The sequence below is a fragment of the Artibeus jamaicensis genome, unplaced genomic scaffold, assembly GCF_021234435.1.
Source record: "Artibeus jamaicensis isolate MK-2021 breed Jamaican fruit bat unplaced genomic scaffold, CSHL_Jam_final contig_2668, whole genome shotgun sequence".
Classification (NCBI taxonomy): Eukaryota; Metazoa; Chordata; class Mammalia; order Chiroptera; family Phyllostomidae; genus Artibeus; species Artibeus jamaicensis.
In genome coordinates this window covers 67,959-90,381 of record NW_026521583.1, presented here as the reverse complement: position 1 = coordinate 90,381, position 22,423 = coordinate 67,959, and the positions used below count along the sequence as shown (strand labels likewise).

General features: G+C 41.0%; 1 protein-coding gene across 1 annotated transcript in view; it reads left to right on the top strand.

Moving 5' to 3' along the window:
- The window catches only part of LOC119037043 (ubiquitin carboxyl-terminal hydrolase 7-like), a gene marked incomplete at its 5' end in the record, with an annotated part of 28,940 nt that overhangs the window by 5,627 nt on the left and 890 nt on the right, over positions 1 to 22,423 (top strand). Inside the window, 18 exon segments of the mRNA XM_053662670.1 lie at positions 7,654 to 7,763; positions 9,436 to 9,592; positions 10,629 to 10,773; positions 11,092 to 11,222; positions 12,050 to 12,184; positions 12,609 to 12,710; positions 14,328 to 14,433; positions 16,006 to 16,098; positions 16,205 to 16,272; positions 16,600 to 16,697; positions 17,597 to 17,750; positions 18,353 to 18,420; positions 18,924 to 19,023; positions 19,118 to 19,195; positions 20,276 to 20,376; positions 21,226 to 21,325; positions 21,929 to 22,048; positions 22,243 to 22,314. Coding sequence (XP_053518645.1) covers positions 7,654 to 7,763; positions 9,436 to 9,592; positions 10,629 to 10,773; positions 11,092 to 11,222; positions 12,050 to 12,184; positions 12,609 to 12,710; positions 14,328 to 14,433; positions 16,006 to 16,098; positions 16,205 to 16,272; positions 16,600 to 16,697; positions 17,597 to 17,750; positions 18,353 to 18,420; positions 18,924 to 19,023; positions 19,118 to 19,195; positions 20,276 to 20,376; positions 21,226 to 21,325; positions 21,929 to 22,048; positions 22,243 to 22,314 — 1,938 coding nt within the window.

The window sequence follows — 22,423 nt, the reverse complement described above, 5'->3', positions numbered from 1 at the left end:
TATCAGGTATTGTGAACCCTCCTACTTTGTTCTTCTTTCTCAAAAGTGTAGCTGCTATTCAGGGTCATTTATGGTTCCGTATAAATTTTTGAAGTGTTTGTTCTATGTCTGTGAAATATGCCATTGGAACTTTAATAGGTATTGCATTGAATCTGTAAATTGCTTTGGGTAGTATTGACATTTTGATGATGTTAATTCTTCCAATCCATGAACACGGTATATGTTTCCATTTGTTTGTGTCTTCCTTGATTTATTTCTTCAGTGTTGTGTAGTTTTCTTCATACAGGTCCTTTACCTCCTTGGTTAGGTTTATCCCCAGATATTTTATTTTTGTTTTTGCTATATTGAATGGGTTTTTTTCCTTGATTTCTGCTTCTGCTGATTCATTGTTGGTATACAAAAATGCCTTTGATTTCTGGATATTGACTTTGTAACCTGCTGTTTTGCCAAATTCATTAATTAGTTTGAGCAGTTTTTTGGTAGCGTCTATAGGATTTTCCATGTACACTATCATGTCATCTGCAAACAGTGACAGTTTTGTTTCCTCCTTTCTGATTTGGATGCCTTTTATTTCTTTCTTGCCAGATGACTGTGGCTAAAACTTCCAATACTATATTGAATAGGAGTGGTGAAAGTGGACATCCTTGTCTTGTTCCTGATCTTAGTGGAAAAGCTTTTAGTTTTTGCCCATTGAGTATGATATTGGCTGTAGGTCTCTCATAAATGGCCTTTATTATATTGAGTAATGCTCCCTCTATTCCCATTTTGCTGAGTGTTTTTTTTTAATTTTTTTAATTAAATTTTATTTAGTTACTTTTCAAGTACATTTTTTTTTCTATTTCTCCCCTCCCACCCACCCCCACCCGTCTCCCTCATCCCTCCCATTCCCCCCTGCCAAGTCCTCATACCTGTGTCTTTCATACTTGTTCCTCAAAATTCCTCCCCCTTTTTCCCCTTAAATTCCCTTCCCTCTCCCCTCTGGTCGCTGCCCACTTGTTCTCTATTTCAGTGTCTTTGTTTTTATTCTGTTTGCTTGTTTGTTTTATTCTTTAGCTTCCTGTCAAAGGTGAGATCATATGGTATTTGTCCTTCAATGCCTGGCCTATTTCACTCAGCATAATGCTTTCCAGTTCCATCCATGTTGTTGCAAAAGGTAATAGCTCCTTCTTTCTCTCTGCTGCATAGAATTCCATTGTATATATGTACCACAGTTTTTTGATCCATTCGTTTACTGATGGGCACCTAGGATGCTTCCAACTCTTGGCTATTGTAAATTGTGCTGCTATGAACATTGTGGTGCATAGGTTCTTTGAAATTGATGTTTTAGGATTCTTGGGGTATAATCCTAGCAGTGGAATTACTGGGTCAAAAGGCAGGTCAATTTTTATTTTTTTGAGAAAATTCCATACTGTTTTCCATAATGGTTGTACCAGTCTGCAATCCCACCAACAGTGAACTAAGGTCCCCTTTTCCTCACAACCTCTCCAACATTTGTTGTTTGTTGCTTTGTCTATTATAGCCATCCTGACTGGTGTAAAGTGGTATCTCATTGTGGTTTTAATTTGCATCTCTCTGATAGCTAACGATATTGAGCATCTCTTCATGTGTCTCTGGATGTTCTGTATGTCCTCCTTGGAGAAGTGTCTGTTCAAGTCCTTTTCCCATTTTTTAATTGGGTTATTTGTCTTCCTAGAGTGGAGTCGTGTAAGTTCTTTGTATATTTTGGAGATTAAACCTTTGTCTGAGGTATCATTGGCAAATATGTTTTCCCATACAGTTGGTTGTCTTGCTAATTTAATACTGTTTTCTTTAGCCATGCAGAAGCTTTTTATTTTGATGAGATCCCATTTGTTTATTCTTTCCTTTATATTCCTTGCTCTAGGGGACATATCCGTAAAAATGTTGCTGCGTGGAATATCTGAGATTTTCCTGCCTATGTTCTCCTCTAGGACTTTAATGGTGTCACGGCTTATATTTAAGTCTTTTATCCACCTTGAATTTATTTTGGTGTATGGTGTAAGTTGGTGCTCAAGTTTCATTTTTTTTGCACGTAGCTGTCCAGTTCTCCCAACACCATTTGCTGAAGAGGCTATCTTTACTCCATTTTATGTTACTGCCCCCCTTTGTCAAATATCAATTGACTGTAGAGGGTTGGGTTGATTTCTGGGCTCTCTGTTCTGTTCCATTGGTCTATGTGCCTGTTTTTATGCCAGTACCAGGCTGTTTTGATTACAGTGGCTTTGTAATACAGTTTGATATCAGGTATTGTGATCCCTCCTACTTTGTTCTTCTTTCTCAAAAGTGTAGCTGCTATTCAGGGTCATTTATGGTTCCGTATAAATTTTTGAAGTGTTTGTTCTATGTCTGTGAAATATGCCATTGGAACTTTAATAGGTATTGCATTGAATCTGTAAATTGCTTTGGGTAGTATTGACATTTTGATGATGTTAATTCTTCCAATCCATGAACACGGTATATGTTTCCATTTGTTTGTGTCTTCCTTGATTTATTTCTTCAGTGTTGTGTAGTTTTCTGCATACAGGTCCTTTACCTCCTTGGTTAGGTTTATCCCCAGATATTTTATTTTTGTTTTTGCTATATTGAATGGGTTTTTTTCCTTGATTTCTGCTTCTGCTGATTCATTGTTGGTATACAAAAATGCCTTTGATTTCTGGATATTGACTTTGTAACCTGCTGTTTTGCCAAATTCATTAATTAGTTTGAGCAGTTTTTTGGTAGCGTCTATAGGATTTTCCATGTACACTATCATGTCATCTGCAAACAGTGACAGTTTTGTTTCCTCCTTTCTGATTTGGATGCCTTTTATTTCTTTCTTGCCAGATGACTGTGGCTAAAACTTCCAATACTATATTGAATAGGAGTGGTGAAAGTGGACATCCTTGTCTTGTTCCTGATCTTAGTGGAAAAGCTTTTAGTTTTTGCCCATTGAGTATGATATTGGCTGTAGGTCTCTCATAAATGGCCTTTATTATATTGAGTAATGCTCCCTCTATTCCCATTTTGCTGAGTGTTTTTTTTTTAATTTTTTTAATTAAATTTTATTTAGTTACTTTTCAAGTACATTTTTTTTTCTATTTCTCCCCTCCCCCCCACCCCCACCCGTCTCCCTCATCCCTCCCATTCCCCCCTGCCAAGTCCTCATACCTGTGTCTTTCATACTTGTTCCTCAAAATTCCTCCCCCTTTTTCCCCTTAAATTCCCTTCCCTCTCCCCTCTGGTCGCTGCCCACTTGTTCTCTATTTCAGTGTCTTTGTTTTTATTCTGTTTGCTTGTTTGTTTTATTCTTTAGCTTCCTGTCAAAGGTGAGATCATATGGTATTTGTCCTTCAATGCCTGGCCTATTTCACTCAGCATAATGCTTTCCAGTTCCATCCATGTTGTTGCAAAAGGTAATAGCTCCTTCTTTCTCTCTGCTGCATAGAATTCCATTGTATATATGTACCACAGTTTTTTGATCCATTCGTTTACTGATGGGCACCTAGGATGCTTCCAACTCTTGGCTATTGTAAATTGTGCTGCTATGAACATTGTGGTGCATAGGTTCTTTGAAATTGATGTTTTAGGATTCTTGGGGTATAATCCTAGCAGTGGAATTACTGGGTCAAAAGGCAGGTCAATTTTTATTTTTTTGAGAAAATTCCATACTGTTTTCCATAATGGTTGTACCAGTCTGCAATCCCACCAACAGTGAACTAAGGTCCCCTTTTCCTCACAACCTCTCCAACATTTGTTGTTTGTTGCTTTGTCTATTATAGCCATCCTGACTGGTGTAAAGTGGTATCTCATTGTGGTTTTAATTTGCATCTCTCTGATAGCTAACGATATTGAGCATCTCTTCATGTGTCTCTGGATGTTCTGTATGTCCTCCTTGGAGAAGTGTCTGTTCAAGTCCTTTTCCCATTTTTTAATTGGGTTATTTGTCTTCCTAGAGTGGAGTCGTGTAAGTTCTTTGTATATTTTGGAGATTAAACCTTTGTCTGAGGTATCATTGGCAAATATGTTTTCCCATACAGTTGGTTGTCTTGCTAATTTAATACTGTTTTCTTTAGCCATGCAGAAGCTTTTTATTTTGATGAGATCCCATTTGTTTATTCTTTCCTTTATATTCCTTGCTCTAGGGGACATATCCGTAAAAATGTTGCTGCGTGGAATATCTGAGATTTTCCTGCCTATGTTCTCCTCTAGGACTTTAATGGTGTCACGGCTTATATTTAAGTCTTTTATCCACCTTGAATTTATTTTGGTGTATGGTGTAAGTTGGTGCTCAAGTTTCATTTTTTTTGCACGTAGCTGTCCAGTTCTCCCAACACCATTTGCTGAAGAGGCTATCTTTACTCCATTTTATGTTACTGCCCCCTTTGTCAAATATCAATTGACTGTAGAGGGTTGGGTTGATTTCTGGGCTCTCTGTTCTGTTCCATTGGTCTATGTGCCTGTTTTTATGCCAGTACCAGGCTGTTTTGATTACAGTGGCCTTGTAATACAGTTTGATATCAGGTATTGTGATCCCTCCTACTTTGTTCTTCTTTCTCAAAAGAGCAGCTGCTATTCGGGCTCATTTATGGTTCCGTATAAATTTTTGAAGTGTTTGTTCTATGTCTGTGAAATATGCCATTGGTACTTTAATAGGTATTGCATTGAATCTGTAAATTGCTTTGGGTAGTATGGACATTTTGATGATGTTAATTCTTCCAATCCATGAACACGGTATATGTTTCCATTTGTTTGTGTCTTCCGTGATTTATTTCTTCAGTGTTGTGTAGTTTTCTGCATACAGGTCCTTTACCTCCTTGGTTAGGTTTATCCCCAGATATTTTATTTTTGTTTTTGCTATATTGAATGGGTTTTTTTCCTTGATTTCTGCTTCTGCTGATTCATTGTTGGTATACAAAAATGCCTTTGATTTCTGGATATTGACTTTGTAACCTGCTGTTTTGCCAAATTCATTAATTAGTTTGAGCAGTTTTTGGGTAGAGTCTATAGGATTTTCCATGTACACTATCATGTCATCTGCAAACAGTGACAATTTTGTTTCCTCCTTTCCTATTTGGATGCCTTTTATTTCCTTTTCCTGTCTGATCGCTATGGCTAAAACTTCCAATACTATATTGAATAGGAGTGGTGAAAGTGGACATCCTTGTCTTGTTCCTGATCTTAGTGGAAAAGCTTTTAGTTTTTGCCCATTGAGTATGATATTGGCTGTAGGTCTCTCATATATGGCCTTTATTATATTGAGTAATGCTCCCTCTATTCCCATTTTGCTGAGTGTTTTTATCATATATGGGTGTTGTACCTTATCAAAAGCTTTTTCCGCATCTATTGATATAATCATGTGGTTTTTGTCTTTGCTTTTGTTTATGTGATGTATTACATTTACTGATTTTTGAATATTGAACCATCCTTGCATCCCTGAGATGAATCCCACTTGGTTATGGTGTATGATCTTATTGATATATTGTTGGATGCGATTTGCCAATATTTTGTTGAGGATTTTAGCATCTATGTTCATCAGCAATATTGGCCCGAAGTTTTCTTTCTTTGTTGTGTCTCTATCTGGTTTTGGAATTAGGATGATGCTGGCTTCATAAAAAGAGTTTGGGAGTTTTCCATCCTTCTGGATTTTTTGAAATAGTCTGTGAAGAATAGGGGTTAGCTCTTCCTTAAATGCTTTGTAGAATTCTCCTGTGAACCCATCTTGTCCAGGGCTTTTGTGTGATGGGAGTTTTTTGATTACTGCTTCAATTTCATTTGCTGTTATTAGTTTGTTCAGGTTTTCTGCTTCTTTTTCATTGAGTTTTGGAAGATTGTATTTTTCTAGAAATGTGTCTGTCCCCTAGGTTTTCAAATTTTTGGCATACAGTTCTTCATAGTAATTTCTTACAATCCCTTCTATTTCTGTGGTATCAGTTGTAATCTCTCCTCTTTCATTTCTGATTGTGTTTATTTGTGTCTGTTCCCTTCTTTTCTTGATGAGCCTACTTAAAGGCTTGTCTATGTTGTTTATCTTTTCAAAGAACCAACTCCTGGATTCATTGATCCTTAGAATTGTGCTTTTGGTTTCTATGTCATTTAGTTCTGGTCTGATCTTGGTTATTTCCTTCCCTCTACTTGCTCTGGGCTGTCTTTGTTGTTGTTCAGGCACATAGACCAATGGAACAGAACAGAGAGCCCAGAAATCAACCCAACTCTCTACAATCAATTAATATTCAACAAAGGGGGCAGTAACATAAAATGGAGTAAAAATAGCCTCTTTAACAAATGGTGCTGGGAGAGCTGGACAGCTACGTGCAAAAAAATGAAACTTGAGCACTGACTTACACCAGACACTAAAATAAATTCAAGGTGGATAAAAAACTTAAATACAAGCCATGAAACCATTAAAGTCCTAGAGGAGAACATAGGCAGGAAAATCTCAGATATTTCACGCAGCAGCTTTTTTACTGATATGTCCCCTAGAGCAAGGAATATAAAGGAAAGAATAAACAAATGGGATCTCATCAAAATAAAAAGCTTCTGCATGGCTAAAGAAAACAGTATTAAATTAGCAAGACAACCAACTGTATGGGAAAACATATTTGCCAATGATACCTCAGACAAAGGTTTAATCTCCAAAATATACAAAGAACTTACATGACTCCACTCTAAGAAGACAAATAACCCAATTAAAACATGGGCAAAGGACTTGAACAGATACTTCTCCAAGGAGGACAGACAGAGGATCCAGAGACACATGAAAAGATGCTCAATATCGCTAGCCATCAGAGAGATGCAAATTAAAACCACAATGAGATACCACTTTACACTCATAGGGATGGCTATCATAAACAAAGCAACAAACAGCAAATGTTGGAGAGGTTGTGGGGAAAAAGGGGACCCTAGTTCATTGTTAGTGGGATTGCAGACTGGTACAACCATTATGGAAAACAGTATGGCATTTTTCTCAGAAAACTAAAAATGGTCCTGCCTTTTGACCCAGCAATTCCACTGCTAGGATTATATCCTAAGAACCCTAAAACACCAATCTCAAAGAACCTATGCACCACAATGTTCATAGCAGCACAATTTACAATAGCCAAGAGTTGGAAGCAACCTAGGTGCCCATCAGTAAATGAATGGATCAAAAAACTGTGGTACATATACACAATGGAATTCTATGCAGCAGAGAGAAGGAAGGAGCTACTGCCCTTTGCAGCAGCATGGATGGAACTGGAAAGCATTATGCTGAGTGAAATAGGCCAGGTGTTGAAAGACAAATACCATATGATCTCACCTTTAACAGGAAGCTAAACAACAAAACAAATAAGCAAGCAAAATAAAAACAAAGACACTGAAATAGAAAACAGGGGAACAGTGACCAGAGGGGAGAGGGGAGGGAATTTAAGGGGAGAAAGGGGAGGGATTTAGAGGAACAAGTATAAAGGACACAGGGACAATAAATAACTAAGGGGGGTGGAAATGGGAGGGAGGTGGGGAGCATGGGGCAGGATGGGCTGGGATAGGAGAAATAGAAAACTGTACTTGAAAAATAGTTAAATAAAATTTAAAAAATTTTAAAAAGAAATGCTGTTGCTTTCATTGCTTCAATAAAGAAGTGGTGGTGAACTAAATTTGCATTTCTTTTTCAATGTGCAGGAAGCAGAGAAAGGTGTGAAATTCCTAACATTGCCACCAGTGTTACATCTACAGCTGATGAGATTTATGTATGACCCTCAAACGAACCAAAATAGCAAGATCAATGATAGGTAATCTAAGTGGGGTGTGAAAGTTGAGATTTAATCATCATGTGAATTTTTACTGGGCTTTGTTTAGTTTTGTTTAGTTATTATAAATACATACACACACACACACACACACATTTGGTCTCATCTCTTTTATTTAGGTTTTCTTTCTACCTCGGTGTCCAAGAACTGCTTTGTTTAGTTTTTATAAACACACACACACACACACACACACACACACACACACACACACACACACACATTTGGTCTCATCTCTTGTTTATTTAGGTTTTCCTTCTGCCTCGGTATCCAAGAACTGTAATTTTACAGGGACAGTTTTTCTTCAATTCTGGGGCTGCTCCTTGTGTATCTTTTCCTCAAGGAAGCCCAACCCCTCTGCACTGTGGCCATGAAGTCTGTGAGAAGAGGGTGCTTTCTGCTCCAGTGACTCTGCCGTCACTGGAGTATAGATGTCACCTCACACTTGGAAATTGATATTATTATACTTGTTTCAACAGGATTCTCCAGCATTTTGTAACATCTCAGTTGGTGTTGACGTGTAGAATACAGTACAGTTTTCAGGAACGCTGAAGTAGGCGTGCACATGCCCCGTTTCAGGAGTCTTCTAAATATAAGGACTAAATACAAGGATGATACTATGCACTACTTTCTCTGGTTTAGAATATAGAATTTTTATCCTGATTCATTTGAGCACCAACTTTGTACAGGATAGAGATTGGACAGTCACCCTTGAGACTTGAGGGGGGAATGTAACCCAACCCAATTACTTGCCGCCACCTGGGTCTTTGCTTATCCACTGTTGCCCTTTACTGTGGACTCGCTAAGAAATCATCTCCACTAGACCCCACAGACACAGCCTGCAGGCTGAGTCCGCCCTGCTGGTGTGCTTTGTTGGGTCCTTACCTTGGTTTTCTTGTATTTTTGTTGGAACTAGTTGCCAACATTTCAAATATCTATCTTTTCTGGCGTCCCGTGGAAGTTCAGAACATTTGGTGCCACTGGGCCTGAATTCCCATAGTGGGCTGGCTTGCTCAGAAGCTACCCCTTCAGGGTCAGTGTGCATGCCCCACCCTGGTGCTCACCTGCCCACCTTACTTCCTGCTTTCATCCTCTTCCTGTCCATCCTCTGCCAGTGCTCCCCATTACCATGTCGTTAGAATGTGTGTGGAGCCAGTCATTTAAAAATAATGTAGCCCAGGAAATCTGTAGAAATCACAGGGTAGGAGTTCTTTTTTACATGTGTTCCTTCTCCAATTTGATTTTTCTCAAACATGCAGAACATCCTTAGTGGTCTCAGTTGTGCACTATCAGAATCATCCATTAACACACACTTGGAATTATTTACATCCCAGAAAAGTCACAGTGTACATTTCTCTCCAGATTGTTGTGTCGTAGCCTTGAATTTAAAATTCTATTCAGTATCTCAGTGCTTTATAAGCATTATTCTGCTATCTAGCTTCAAATTTTGTATTGGCATAAAAACATAATTTATTGTAACCAATAGGAGCTGCCTCAGACACAGTTCATCTGGCCTCCCAAGTCAGATGCATTCTTCCCTTTCCAGGTAGTGGTGAACCAGTAAATTAGAAGGTCTAGGAACGAGTAAAGCCTAAAGATGAAATATTTCATGTGTAAATGGAACCTGGATTTATTTAAACATGTGTTTTTTAAATAGGTTTGAGTTTCCCGAACAGTTACCACTTGATGAATTTTTGCAAAAAACAGATCCGAAGGACCCTGCAAATTATATTCTTCATGCCGTCCTTGTTCACAGTGGAGATAATCATGGTGGACATTATGTGGTTTATCTAAACCCCAAAGGGGATGGCAAAGTAAGTGCTGGGCAGGGGGTGGAGTAGGATGTGATGCTCCCAACTAGGGGATTTACAGAGATGCTCAGCCTCAGCATTTTCCTGTATCTGGGTAAAGGCCTAGTTAGCACAGGATTACTTGCTAGCCTCTGATTTATCTGTATGTTCCCGTATGCATTAATTGCTAAGACTTTAAAGGTGAACGATAATTTAGTGATTATACTTTCTGTATCTCTCTGTTGGTATGGAATGTTGGGCCCCACAGAATCCCTTCACATCTAATATGAGGCACTTATTTTCCACTTAGAAATAGCAGAGTAATAATCTGTGGCTGGGTCAGGGGAGGCAGCATCAGTTGAGTGATATTCTACATGGGCCCTTGTCCACATGGTAATGCTCCATCTCTTCCTGTTTTATGTGGGTCTCACCACAGTATTCACCAAGGGGGCAGATGAGGTTCTCTGGGCCTGTGTCCGGGAGCATAGGGCCATTGAGGAGCACAGCAAAGATGGAGCCTGCCTAGCTCTTGCTAAGAGAACCCCCACAGCAGCAGACTTGCATGAAACTTTTACTGTGAGGTTGAGTTCCAAAATGTCTCAATCCATAGGGAAGAGATTGAAGAATAACTACATATGAGTTCTGACTCCTTTTTAAAGTCAGGCCCTTACTTGCTGTGATAATATGTCATAAGATGGAATAAACTGTCCCATGTAATTGTATTAATCACACCAGAAACATTTGAACTTTTCTAGCTGAGTTAGGTGCCTTCCGTATTGCTTTCTTGATTTGGTAAAAGGTTGTAGTATCCGTAGATTGAATCTTAAGTATCAAACAGGCTGAGTAGACTGTAGAAATGGCCAGTGGTTGAATATGAGCAGTTCCCCAGAACAGGGACGGAGGATGGCAGAGGGACTATTGAGTTTTCTCAGAGGGATGCCTGAGACAGAGTCTGGTTCATGACCGCACTAGACAATCTGTTCCAGGAAAACTCTGCCTGAGAGTTTGTGTGCTTTTCCAAGCCCTTTCTCTCACTGATGTCTCGTTGTCCCCTGTCCAGTGGTGTAAATTTGATGACGATGTGGTGTCCAGGTGTACGAAAGAAGAAGCAATTGAGCACAATTACGGGGGCCACGATGACGACCTCTCTGTGCGGCACTGCACCAACGCGTACATGTTGGTTTATATCAGGGAATCCAAGCTGAGTGAGTAGGGGTGTCTGTTGTGTTCCACACTGTTGTGAGCTCTGTAGTTGTACCATGAATCACTGTTGTGTCATTTTAGGCCACATTACAGTGCACCTAAGGTGTGTCTCCTATGCAACACATTTTCTTCTTATATTGCTTTAGTTGCACCATCTAGAAGCAGGATGGGTTGGGCTCGTGGGCTGCGGTGTGGACTCATGGCACTAAGTAATTTCACTTTACTAAATTGCTATAGTAATGAGGATGTAAAATTGGAGGCTTTTAAGAAGGGGAAAGTAGAACCTACCAGAAATGAACGAAGGTGCATTTGTCCTGCAGGTGAGGTGTTACAAGCTGTCACCGACCATGATATTCCTCAGCAGCTGGTGGAACGATTACAAGAAGAGAAAAGGATCGAGGCCCAGAAGCAGAAGGAGCGGCAGGAAGCCCATCAGTACATGCAAGTGCAGGTCAGCCTCAGTCTCCTGCGACCCTGTGGTGGTTGAGGCTACAGGGAGCCCTGCTGTGAGCTACACTGCTTCGGGTGCTAGCACGAACATAGACTTATTGCTGAGGGATCAGGGATTGCTCTGGGCAGCCCCTTGAGCATTTTTAACTGAGTGACTGCACAGGCCAGTTTCCTGACCACTTGGAATATACACCACTTGGAACTTCAGTTCAGGGTAAGGACTGAGATGTGAGAAATACTCAGGCCACCACAGGAGAGTATTTACCAAAAGTACAGAGGGGTTTAGAGGGGTGAAGGCCTCAATGAAAGGGTGCATGAGAAGGAAGAGTTAGCATCCAGAGGCGGAGCACAGTCCCAATGGGGTGTGTGCAGGTGGCACACCAGGCTGTGGAAAAGCCTGACATCCAGATGGAGAAGGCAGGAGAACTCCAACAGGGTGGTGAATTTCCGGATGGTCTTGGTTCATGACTCTGTTGAGATATTAGGAAACAAAGAAGCATCGTTTTAACAAGTTAGAACCAGGGAAAAGGCACCTCGTGCATCCTATCTTTATAGTATTTGGTGATCAGCACACAGATGGATTTCTAGCTAATGCTTATAAATGGGTTAAGAGTGGCTGCATGAATGTGGAGGTTTTTGTCTTCTTTAAATATATACCTTGATTTAGTTAGTTGTTTTGAAACTTTTCTCTTTGGGTCTTGTGAAGAAGGTTCCTGGAAGCAAGACTAGTTGTTTCTAGCATTTTACTATTTTAACTTTCTCTTGATGATTGCTGTCTTATTTTTTTATTTTGAATGTCAATTGTTCTGTATTTGTGCATATTTTCAGATAGTCACAGAGGACCAGTTTTGTGGCCACCAAGGCAATGATATGTACAATGAAGAAAAAGTGAAATACACTGTGTTCAAAGTATTGAAAAATTCTTCTCTTGCTGAATTTGTCCAGGACCTCTCCCAGATCATGGTGAGTGCCAGTGTCTCTGCTGATGGTTGCTTCTGATTTCCAATTTCCTCCCTTGTTCTTTATAACTGGACAAGACGGTACCTTTTGGGGTAGGTGTTGTGTTTAGTCACTGCCTGAAAGTGAGGTAAGCATTTGGAGCTCATTCCTTTCTCAGTTATGCCTGTGTCTGCCCTGTCCCCTAACGTTCAACTGAATATGCAGTGAAGGAAGTTCAGTGTGAGTCTTCTCTTTAGTAACTGCTCCCCCCTCCACTTTTTTTTTAATAAAATGGGCACTTAAGTCTTCAGATTCTGAAGTTAGTTCACTGTTGCCTAATCAGCAGTCATAAGTGTAATAATATTTTTGTGTGTAATTACAGGATGACTACTACAAAACAGGATTAAAAAATAATTTCGTTTTAATTAAATTTAAACCTCCCCTCCAGGGATTTCCACAAGATCAGATTCGATTATGGCCAATGCAAGCCAGGAGTAATGGAACCAAACGACCAGCAATGTTAGGTAACAAGGCAAATAGCAATAAAACAGTAAGTGTTATTTTTTCTCCCTCTTTTTATTTTTAAGGTTGTTCAAATACAGTTGTCTCCATTCCCCCCCCCACCCCATTGCTCATCCCAGCAATCCCCACCTCCCACCCTCGATCCTACCTTCCTTTGGGTTTGTCCATGTGTCCTTTATACATCTTCTTTGATGACCCTCACCCCTTCCCCCATTATCCTCTCCACCCTCCCCTCTGGTTACTGTTAGTTTGTTCTTTATTTCAATGTCTCTGGTTATATTTTGCTTGCTTGGTTGTTTTGTAGATTAGGTTCTACTTATAAGTGAGATCATGCGGTATTTGTCTTTCACCATCTGGTTTATTTCACGTAGCATAATGCTCTCCAGTTCTATCTATGCTGTCATGAATGGTAGGAATTCCTTTCTTTCTTTCTGCTGCATAGTGTTCCATTGTGTAAATGTACCATAGTTTTTGGATCCACTCATTTACTAATGGGCACTTAGGTTGCTTCCAACACTTGGCTATTGTAAATTGTGCTGCTATGAATATTGGGGTGCACAGGTCCTTTTGAATTGGTGTTTCAGGATTCTTAGGGTATAATCCCAGCAGTGGGATTGCCAGGTCAAAATGGAGTTCTATTTTCAGTTTTCTGAGGAAACTCCATACTGTTTTTTGCAGTGGCTACACCAGTCTTCATTACTACCCACAGTGTTCTAGGGTTACCTTTTTTCCACAACCTTACCAGCACTTGTTTGTTGATTTGTTTATGATGGACATTCTCAATGGTGTGAAGTGGTATCTCATTGTGGTTTTAATTTGCATCTCTCTGATGGCTAGCAATATTGAGCATCTTTTCATGTGTCTCTGGATCCTCTGTATGTCCATCTTGGAGAAGTGTCTGTTTAGATCCTTTGCCCATTTTTCAATTGGGTTGTTTGTCTTTCTGGAATGGAGTCATGTGAGTTCTTTATATATTTTGGAGATCAATCCCTTGTCTGAGGTATCATTTGCAAATATATTTTCCCATTGGTTGGTTCTCTGTTCATTTTTATGATGTTTTCTTTAGCTACACAGAAGCTTTTTATTTTGATGAAGTCCCATTTATTCTTTCCTTTATGTCCCTTGCTCTTGGGGACATATCGGTGAAAATATTGCTGCATGGAATATCTGAGATTTTCCTCCCTATGTTCTCCTGTAGGACTTTTATGTTGTTGCAACTTAATTATTATAAGTATTTTATCCATCTTGAGTTTATTTTTGTATGTGGTGTAAGTTGGTGGTCGAGTTTCATTTTTTTGCATGTAGCTGTCCAGATTTCCCAACACCGTTTGTTGAAGAGGCTATTTTTTACTTCATTTTATGCTTCTGTCCCCTTTGTTGAATATTAATTGACCACAGCGACTTGGGTTTATTTCTGGGCTCTCTGTTCTGTTCCATTGGTCTATGTACCTATTCTTATGTCAGTAGCAGACTAAAACCATAAGTGTTATTGACAGTCGCACATGCAGTGTACTCTGCTGTTGGCACTGCACCCTGTCTCCCTTTTCATCCAGTTAGATACATTTTCTTCAGTACATGAGTGTAGATTTTCACTCTTCACTTCACCATGCAAATTTCCTAAAATTGGCATCTCTTTTGGAACTAGATGATTGAACTCAGTGATAATGAAAACCCCTGGACAGTATTCTTGGAAACCGTTGATCCAGAACTGGCTGCTACTGGAGCAACATTACCCAAGTTTGATAAAGATGGTAAGTGCCCACCAAACACCCAACCACCTTCAGAGCAGTAGAGGTGGATTCCTGGGCCATCATTCTACTCACTCAGGGTTGAGAATTATTCCCTTGCAAAGCAATCTCCTTGATTCCAGAATTGCTCATTAAACTCCTGTCATGGCCTAGGCTTCTTGATGAAGTGAAGTTGGACCGACCATGGGTTTTAGTGTCCTGGGAAAAGAGGAGAAGGTAGCCTAATTGTTGAGTCATCATGGTTCATCTTTTATCTTGGCTCTCATGGTTTGCTGATCATATTGGTCTTTTATATATCGGACAGATTACATAGAGCAAGGGTTGCAAACATTTTCTGTCCAGGGCCAGATAGTAAATGCAGTTGATTCTTCAGTAACATGGGGTTGAACTGCACGGGGCTGCTTATACATGGATTTTTTAAAATTAGTACTGTATTTTTTCTTCCCCATGATTTTCTTAATAACCTTTTCTCTGGCTTTATTGGAAGAATGTAGTATAAGATACATATAACATAGAAAATATGTGCCAATCAATTATGTTACCTGACAGGCTTTTGGTCAACAGTAGACTATTAGTTAAGTTTTGGGGGAGTCAAAAGTTACATATGGATTTTTGACTGCATGGGAAGGTTCCCCTAATCCCTGAGTTATTAAGAGTCAACTGTATTTCATTCATTGTGGGCCACATGGTTTCTGCCTGCATTGTAGCATGAAAGTGGCCACAGATGATGTATAAGTGAACAGTCTCACTATATTCCAGTACTACTTGATTACAAAACAGGTGGGTAGGCACTAGCTGGTGTGGCTCAGTGGTTGAGAGCCTGCATGCAAACTAAATGGTTGCTGGTTTGATTCCCAGTCAGGGCACATGCCTGTGTCAGGGGTCAGCTCCCTACTTGGGGGCTTGTGAGAGGAAGTAGATTGAAGTTTCTTTCTTTCTCCTTCTCTTTCCCTTCCCCTATCCAAAAAAATAAATTCATAAAATTTTAAAAGAAAAAACTCAGATCAGTCAAAGTTTACTATAAGATTCTATTTTTAGCCCTAGCTGGTGTGGTTCAGTGGATTGAGTGCTGGACTGCACCAAGGGTCGCTGGTTTAATTCCCAGCCAGGGCACATGCTTGGGTTGTGAGCTAAGTCCCCAGTTGGGGGTGTACGAGAAGCAACCACACGTTGATGTTTTTCTCTCTTTCTCCCTCCCTTCTCCTCTCTCTAAAAAGAAATAAAATCTTTTTAAAAATTCTATTTCTATTGGTTTATAAGTGGCCACTTGTGCAGCAACGAATTACAACCATTGATGTATATTGCCATGACAACACTCAGCCATCTAGTTAGTACCAGGCCGTAAACGTAGGACACAAATTCACTGCCTCTCATCTCACCCTCACTGCATCACATGGAGTCTTCCCCAGGGCTTTGATGTTTCGAGTGGTGCTGCAGTCACAGGCCTCATTCGACACAGTAATTTTAGGTGCAGTAAGCTGACATTTCAGTGGCTTACTAAGTCCACTATTACTGATGTTTTAACAGTGTACCGAGTGCTAAGATACTAACAAAACCTGTTTTTGAACCTTGTAGATGATGTGATGTTATTTTTGAAAATGTATGATCCCAAAACACGGAGCTTGAATTACTGTGGGCACATCTACACACCGATATCCTGTAAAATCCGTAAGTTTACTGCATTCACCTTCTGAGTTGGTTCAGAATCACCAGTGAGTTGATTCTGCTAAAACCCTGGTGTGTTACAGCTTTGGATTCTTTTCCTTTCTTCTAGGTGACTTGCTCCCAGTTATGTGTGACAGAGCAGGATTTGCCCAAGATACTAGCCTTATCCTCTATGAGGTTTGGATGGTTTATTTTTCCATAATCAGCCTGTTGTTAGTGGTTTAGAGAGGGATTCCATTGCCTATTATGCTAGCCCTGAAGTTGTTATGTGTGATGCCTATAGCTAAGGTGATCTTGAGTTGAGTGTCACGTTTGTAGATTTGTGATTTTACCAAGTGAGGATCCATCAGTGATGATTCCATGTTTATGGATATTACTGTTTTCCATTAGCATTTTAACCTATTAAAATATAGGGCTGATAGAATGGAATGTAGAGAAAATACATACGGTATATGGCCATATTAAATATACAGATGTTCCATTGTGACTATTTCATGTCTTTAGGAAGTTAAACCGAATTTAACGGAGAGAATTCAGGACTATGATGTGTCTCTTGATAGAGCCCTCGAACTAATGGATGGTGATATCATAGTATTTCAGAGGTGCGTACTTTTTGAAGGATTTTATCACATTTTATACTAAGTGATAAAATGTCAGGTTTTTATCATGTGACATGTAGCAGGAAAGAAAATTGTGTCCAGACCCGGAGACCCAGTTTGTTTGAAGTTCCTTACAATGCGGACAGACATTGGCTGTCTCTGAGTTTTGGAATTAGGAGTGGTGGGCATTTTCATCATTTACTGCTTAGTGTCCTAAAAATGTCTATAGTGAGGATGATAACTGTTATCAGGGTAGCAAAAAGTCTTTATGAAATAGCAAGATTGCATTCCTTCCCTCAAAGGTACATTTCTTAGAATGCACCTACTTAGGTAATTGATTTAAACTTGCGCATAAAACCAGCAGGTCTGTGGTGTTAGTCTAAAAGCAGCCTGGGGTGGCCTAGTCCTTGGCTCTTCAAGTGTCTGAGCAGGGTGTTCCCGGCACAGGTTGTGGGCAGGCCGAGGAATGCAGTGGCCCAGAGCAGGGCCCGGCACGCTTTTATTGCAAGGGCCAGGCAGCCAGTATTTGGGGCTTAGTGACTACTGGACCCTGCTGCCTGTGCCTGAAAGTGCCACTTGCCGACTCCTGGATGGGCTATTGGCTCTGCCATGTGCCCGCTGTGTGGGCTCACCCTTCACCTGAGTCCTTCCGCCTGTCTGTAGAGGGGAGGGCACCAGTTTTTGTGTTAGATCCAGGATGGGAAGCAGCACTGTGTGTGGCTCAGAGCACACCTTCTGTACGTGATTGCCTTCCTTCATTGTCCCTGTCTTACCAAGATGGCTGGGAGGACCCCTAGCCTCCTAAAATGTGACCCTGAGCTATTGGTGCCAGTGTTGCTTGAGAGGTGAAGACCCTGGCCTGAGCTGTGATTCCATCTACAAATTGTTTTCTCTCCCCCCAGGGATGACCCTGAAAATGATAACAGTGAATTACCCACTGCAAAAGAGTATTTCAGAGACCTCTACCATCGAGTTGATGTCATTTTCTGTGATAAGACAATCCCTAATGATCCTGGATTTGTGGTCACATTGTCAAATACAATGAATTATTTTCAGGTATTTGATAAATGCTCTTCTCCTTTCTGATTCCACACCAGAAAGACCAAGTTCTTGTTAAAAATGCTAGCTGATGAGACTGATGGATTGGGTTCAGGAGAAGGGGTCAGTCCCATTTCTGAGGACATTGCTGACTGAAGGGGGTTGGTGCTAAGATCACAATGAGGCCAAAGCCGTTCTTTCCTCTGCCTCTCCTCCCACACCCACCACCACATCCACCTGCACTTTCGTCCTTTCAAAGCTTCTCTATGCTGGCACAAGTTGGTTTCAAAGGCAACAGTGGTAACAGCTCCTTTACTTCAATTAGACCATGCCAAGTGTAAAGCACTAAAAAACTAATCAGAAAATTTAAGTATCTATAGACCACACCCTTAAAGTGAAAGTCCCTTTAAAAATTATCTTCATCAGATAGGCTACTCCTGTGGTTGTAGGCTTTATTCCTGTTAGATAGTAAATTCCTGGGGTGTTTAAATTCAGGCTGCTGATACCACATTTCTTTAAAAACATGAGGTAGATAATTAATGATGAAGCATATAAGCAAGTTTCAGTTTATTCCCCCAGATGTGAATCTTTCTGATTTCTGGTCCATTCCCTTCTCTCAGGTTGCAAAGACAGTTGCACAGAGGCTCAACACGGACCCGATGTTGCTCCAGTTTTTCAAGTCTCAAGGGTAAGCCTTACAGAGACTCTCAGTGTTTGGGTATTACCACATGCTTTCCATAGTCCAGCCCAACATCTTGGAACTAACTTTAATGAGTTGGTGGCCATATCACCTGACATGGCATTTCTTGCTTAGTTTCAGATGTAGAATTGTCACCGGTCATACCTTGACCACACTACTCCAAGATATCAAACTAATTGGCAGCCTCATATAAAGACACACTTACTTTAGTTATGTCATCAATAAATACATCCCCCACACTATGTCCAGCTGGGGTCATTAGTCCAGCCAGAGTTCTCTGTGCTGTGTGACCATTGCAGAGAGCGTTCAGGTGGGGCAGCCAGAGGAACTAAGGACTTGGGAAATAGGAGCATTAGAGTTGGAACCCTGCGCCAGGTCCCAATTTCAAGAATAGGTGCAAGGGCAGTAATTTGCTTTTTTGCTCATTAACAGATATTTGTTTCAGGCAAATAAACAAGACATTTATATGCTGTTTTCTTGTGTTGTTATAGGGATGGGCCAGGTAATCCTCTTAGACATAATTATGAAGGTACTTTAAGACTTCTACAATTGTTCAAGCCTAGACAACCTAGGAAACTTTACTATCAGCAGGTATGAGTCCAAATTAATGTAACTGTGGGTAATAAAGAGAAGCCTTGGGTTTTTGTGGAAGCATATCTAAAATAAGCCTCTCTTTTCTTAATAGCTTAAGATGAAAATCACAGACTTTGAAAACAGGCGAAGTTTTAAGTGTATATGGTTAAACAGCCAATTTAGGGAAGAGGTAAGTTTCTTTAGTGGCATGAATTTTTATTTCATTGGAGCTTGTCTATGGTGTCTGCCTGCCTGGTCCTTGAAAACTAAAATGACAAACGAAAGCACAGTGAGTGAGAACATGTTAGAGGGTCTGAGGCCAGGGTTTGAGAACCTGGGTGGGTATGGCTATGAGATACACTCCCCTCCTGTTACCAGTTCTGAACCCTGGGGATTGAATAACAATGTCATCTGCCCAAATTCTCCAGGAACTCCTTGTTACTGGTTTGCACATCTCAAGTCATTGCACTGCTGCTTGGCCCAGGGCAGTATTTTCTCAAACCATTTCAGGCCTCAGTGAGTGCAGCAGCCGGCTGGCTTCCAAGTGGCATGGACACTGGCTGTGCTGGGCATTCACTCACCTTGGACGTTAGCAGCACAGGCTGCTGCAGTGCCTCAGGCTTTCTGGGCACAGAAGAAAGGACATGCCCAGCCACACGTTAGCTGGTGGTTCTAGAAAGTCTGTTCTGCTTGGATCCCGAGTCTCTTTACCTTTCTTGCTCTGCCCATTTTGAGAGAGAATTTCAGCCACTTACCACAGACATTCAATCCTGTGTGGAGTTGAGGCTGACATTAAAAAGCCCACCTGTGGCCATGGTCCAGATCGATTGGCCTTGGCACTGTGCTGGGAACTGGAAAGGCTTATAGATGGTCTTTCAGGGGCATCATTTCCTGAGAAGCTGTCCTGGAAATGGAAACTTTGCATTAAAGTGAGGCGGCATTTCTCTGTTTTGTTTTGTTTCATTCTTTTTTATTGAATGTATTGGGGTGACATTGTTTAATAAAATAGTGTAGGTTTCAGGTGTACAGAAAGTGCCACCATACCTTAACGTCCCCTCAGTACTTCTTGGGTCCCAGGTTTGGGCAGATCATCTGGGTGAAGTCATACTTTGGGCAGTCCTGCCGAGAATGGAAATGAGGAAGTGCTGGGGAGCTAGAGACAGCTGAGGATTCCTATTGCTCTTTTTTCTGTCTTTGAGCAAAATTGGTTTGCTATAGCAGACCTGTTGTGCTTTCTTTAAAGCATTTTTTTCACCTTGTCATTTCTTAGGAAATAACACTATATCCAGACAAGCACGGGTGTGTCCGGGACCTGTTAGAAGAATGTAAAAAGGCCGTAGAGCTTGGGGAGAAGACATCAGGGAAACTTAGGCAAGTATTTCCTGGAGCCTAAGGTGGGCGGGAGGAGCGGTAGTACCAGCCCCACCTCTGCAGTTGTGTTAGGGGAACTTGAACACTGCCAGAAGCCTTGTGCATTGTGGCCAGACTTATCGCTTAGCCTGTCTTTTGCAGCAGTTTTAAAATATTTCACAGTTAATCCATTTTTCCTCCTTTCTTCACAGTCCCTTGAATATCACCTATAGTACCTATAGTAAAAATGTGTAATTCAGGTGAATAGGCAAGCAGAGGAATGATGTGATTTGAATAGAGTGATAACTGAAACTGGAAAATGCTGTGATGGTGTTTGAGAAATTGGGCCACTGCTGATGCATGTAGCCAACATTCAGGCCGTAGGAAGGAGGAGCAGATGAAGAGCAGTTTTTATTTCAGAGAGGTGGATGCTTTTCTTAGCATGTCACTGTATTCAGGTGTGGGACAAAAGAGCCCTCATGGCCATTGGCTCCCAGAATGTTTTCTCTCTAATATCATTACCAGAAAGAGATCTTTATTCTCTAAGGGTAAGTGAGAAAAATAACACAAGTTCTGCCTAGTGTGGGACTCCTGGAGGGAAGATCCACACAGTTCCAGGAGACCCGCTTCACTGAGTCTTGCAGGTCTGGATGGGAGGGTGGAGGGTCCCCTCACTCCACTGAGCCACATGCTTGGAGGGTCCACCTGACCAGTGTTGTGTCTGCTCCCTTGAATGCCTGCTTTTGACATTTCAGACCTTTTAAAAAGAAAGAAGACAAGCATCTCATGATAGCTTTGATAAGAAAACTATTTTGTCAGTCTTTTTTTTTCACATGAATTTATTTTTTACCCCTAAACTGTTTTATACAGGCTGCTAAAAATTGTAAGATACAAAATTATTGGTGTGCACCAAGAAGATGAACTATTAGAATGTTTATCACCTGCGACGAGTAGAACATTTCGAATAGAGGTAACCATCCCTTTCTTGGCACTAGGGAGAGTTCTGCGCTCTTGGTGGTTAGGGCAGCTGTCACTCACTTGCTCAATTGTCTTACTGAGATGAACTATGCATGACGTGAAATTCATCATTTTAAGTATATGGTTCAGTGGCATAAAGTATATTCACACTGTTGAGCACTGGTCACCTCCATCCAGGGCCCTAGTCTTCATCTTTTCCGCCAAACACTCCACACTCATTAACATTTTTTCTCCCCAGCCCACCGTTCTAGTTTCACAGAATGTGACTACACTAGGCACCTCCTATAAACAGAATCAGGGGGTATATGTAGTTATTGTAAGTGTTGGCCACTGGGTAGCTCTGTTCCAGAACTGGGTGTCAGTTGGGTTCTGGAGTGGCTGGAATTTCCACAGTAACTGGAAGAATGCATTACTCGCTGTCTTAAAACTTAGCTGTAATCTGGCTCTGACCCCTTACCATTTTAACAGGAGACAAACATGGCATTTTGATCAAAATACGACCTAACTTCATCATTGAAGGAGCAGTTGGAAGTAAAATATGGCCTTTTGTCTGTATTGAGTGCTTTACTGACCTGTGTTTAAAATGTGTCCCCAGGAAATACCTTTGGACCAGGTAGACATTGATAAGGAAAATGAGATGCTGATCACAGTGGCACATTTCCACAAAGAAGTGTTTGGGACGTTTGGCATCCCGTTTTTGCTGAGGATACACCAGGTGAGGTTTTGTGGGTAACACGTTGAAAGGCACCCAGAACTTGAAGGCTCACACCCTTTTTGGATTAGTGTTGCTACAGCTGGTTTCCAGCCTTGTGGGCAGAAAGTGGGTTTTGATGGTGTCCCCATGGGTCAGGAGCATCTGCCTGAAAGTGGCACAGATGTGTGAGTACTCCTGTCCTCTCCTGTTCATAGGGCGAGCATTTCAGAGAAGTCATGAAGCGCATTCAGAATCTGCTAGACATCCAGGAGAAGGAGTTTGAAGAGGTATGCACTTCCTGGACCCTGGGGTCATTCAGTGGGCAGCATTCTGGACTCTGGACTAGAAGGGCAGCCTAGACTTTGCCAGAGGTGAGTTTTGCTGACATCTAGAACT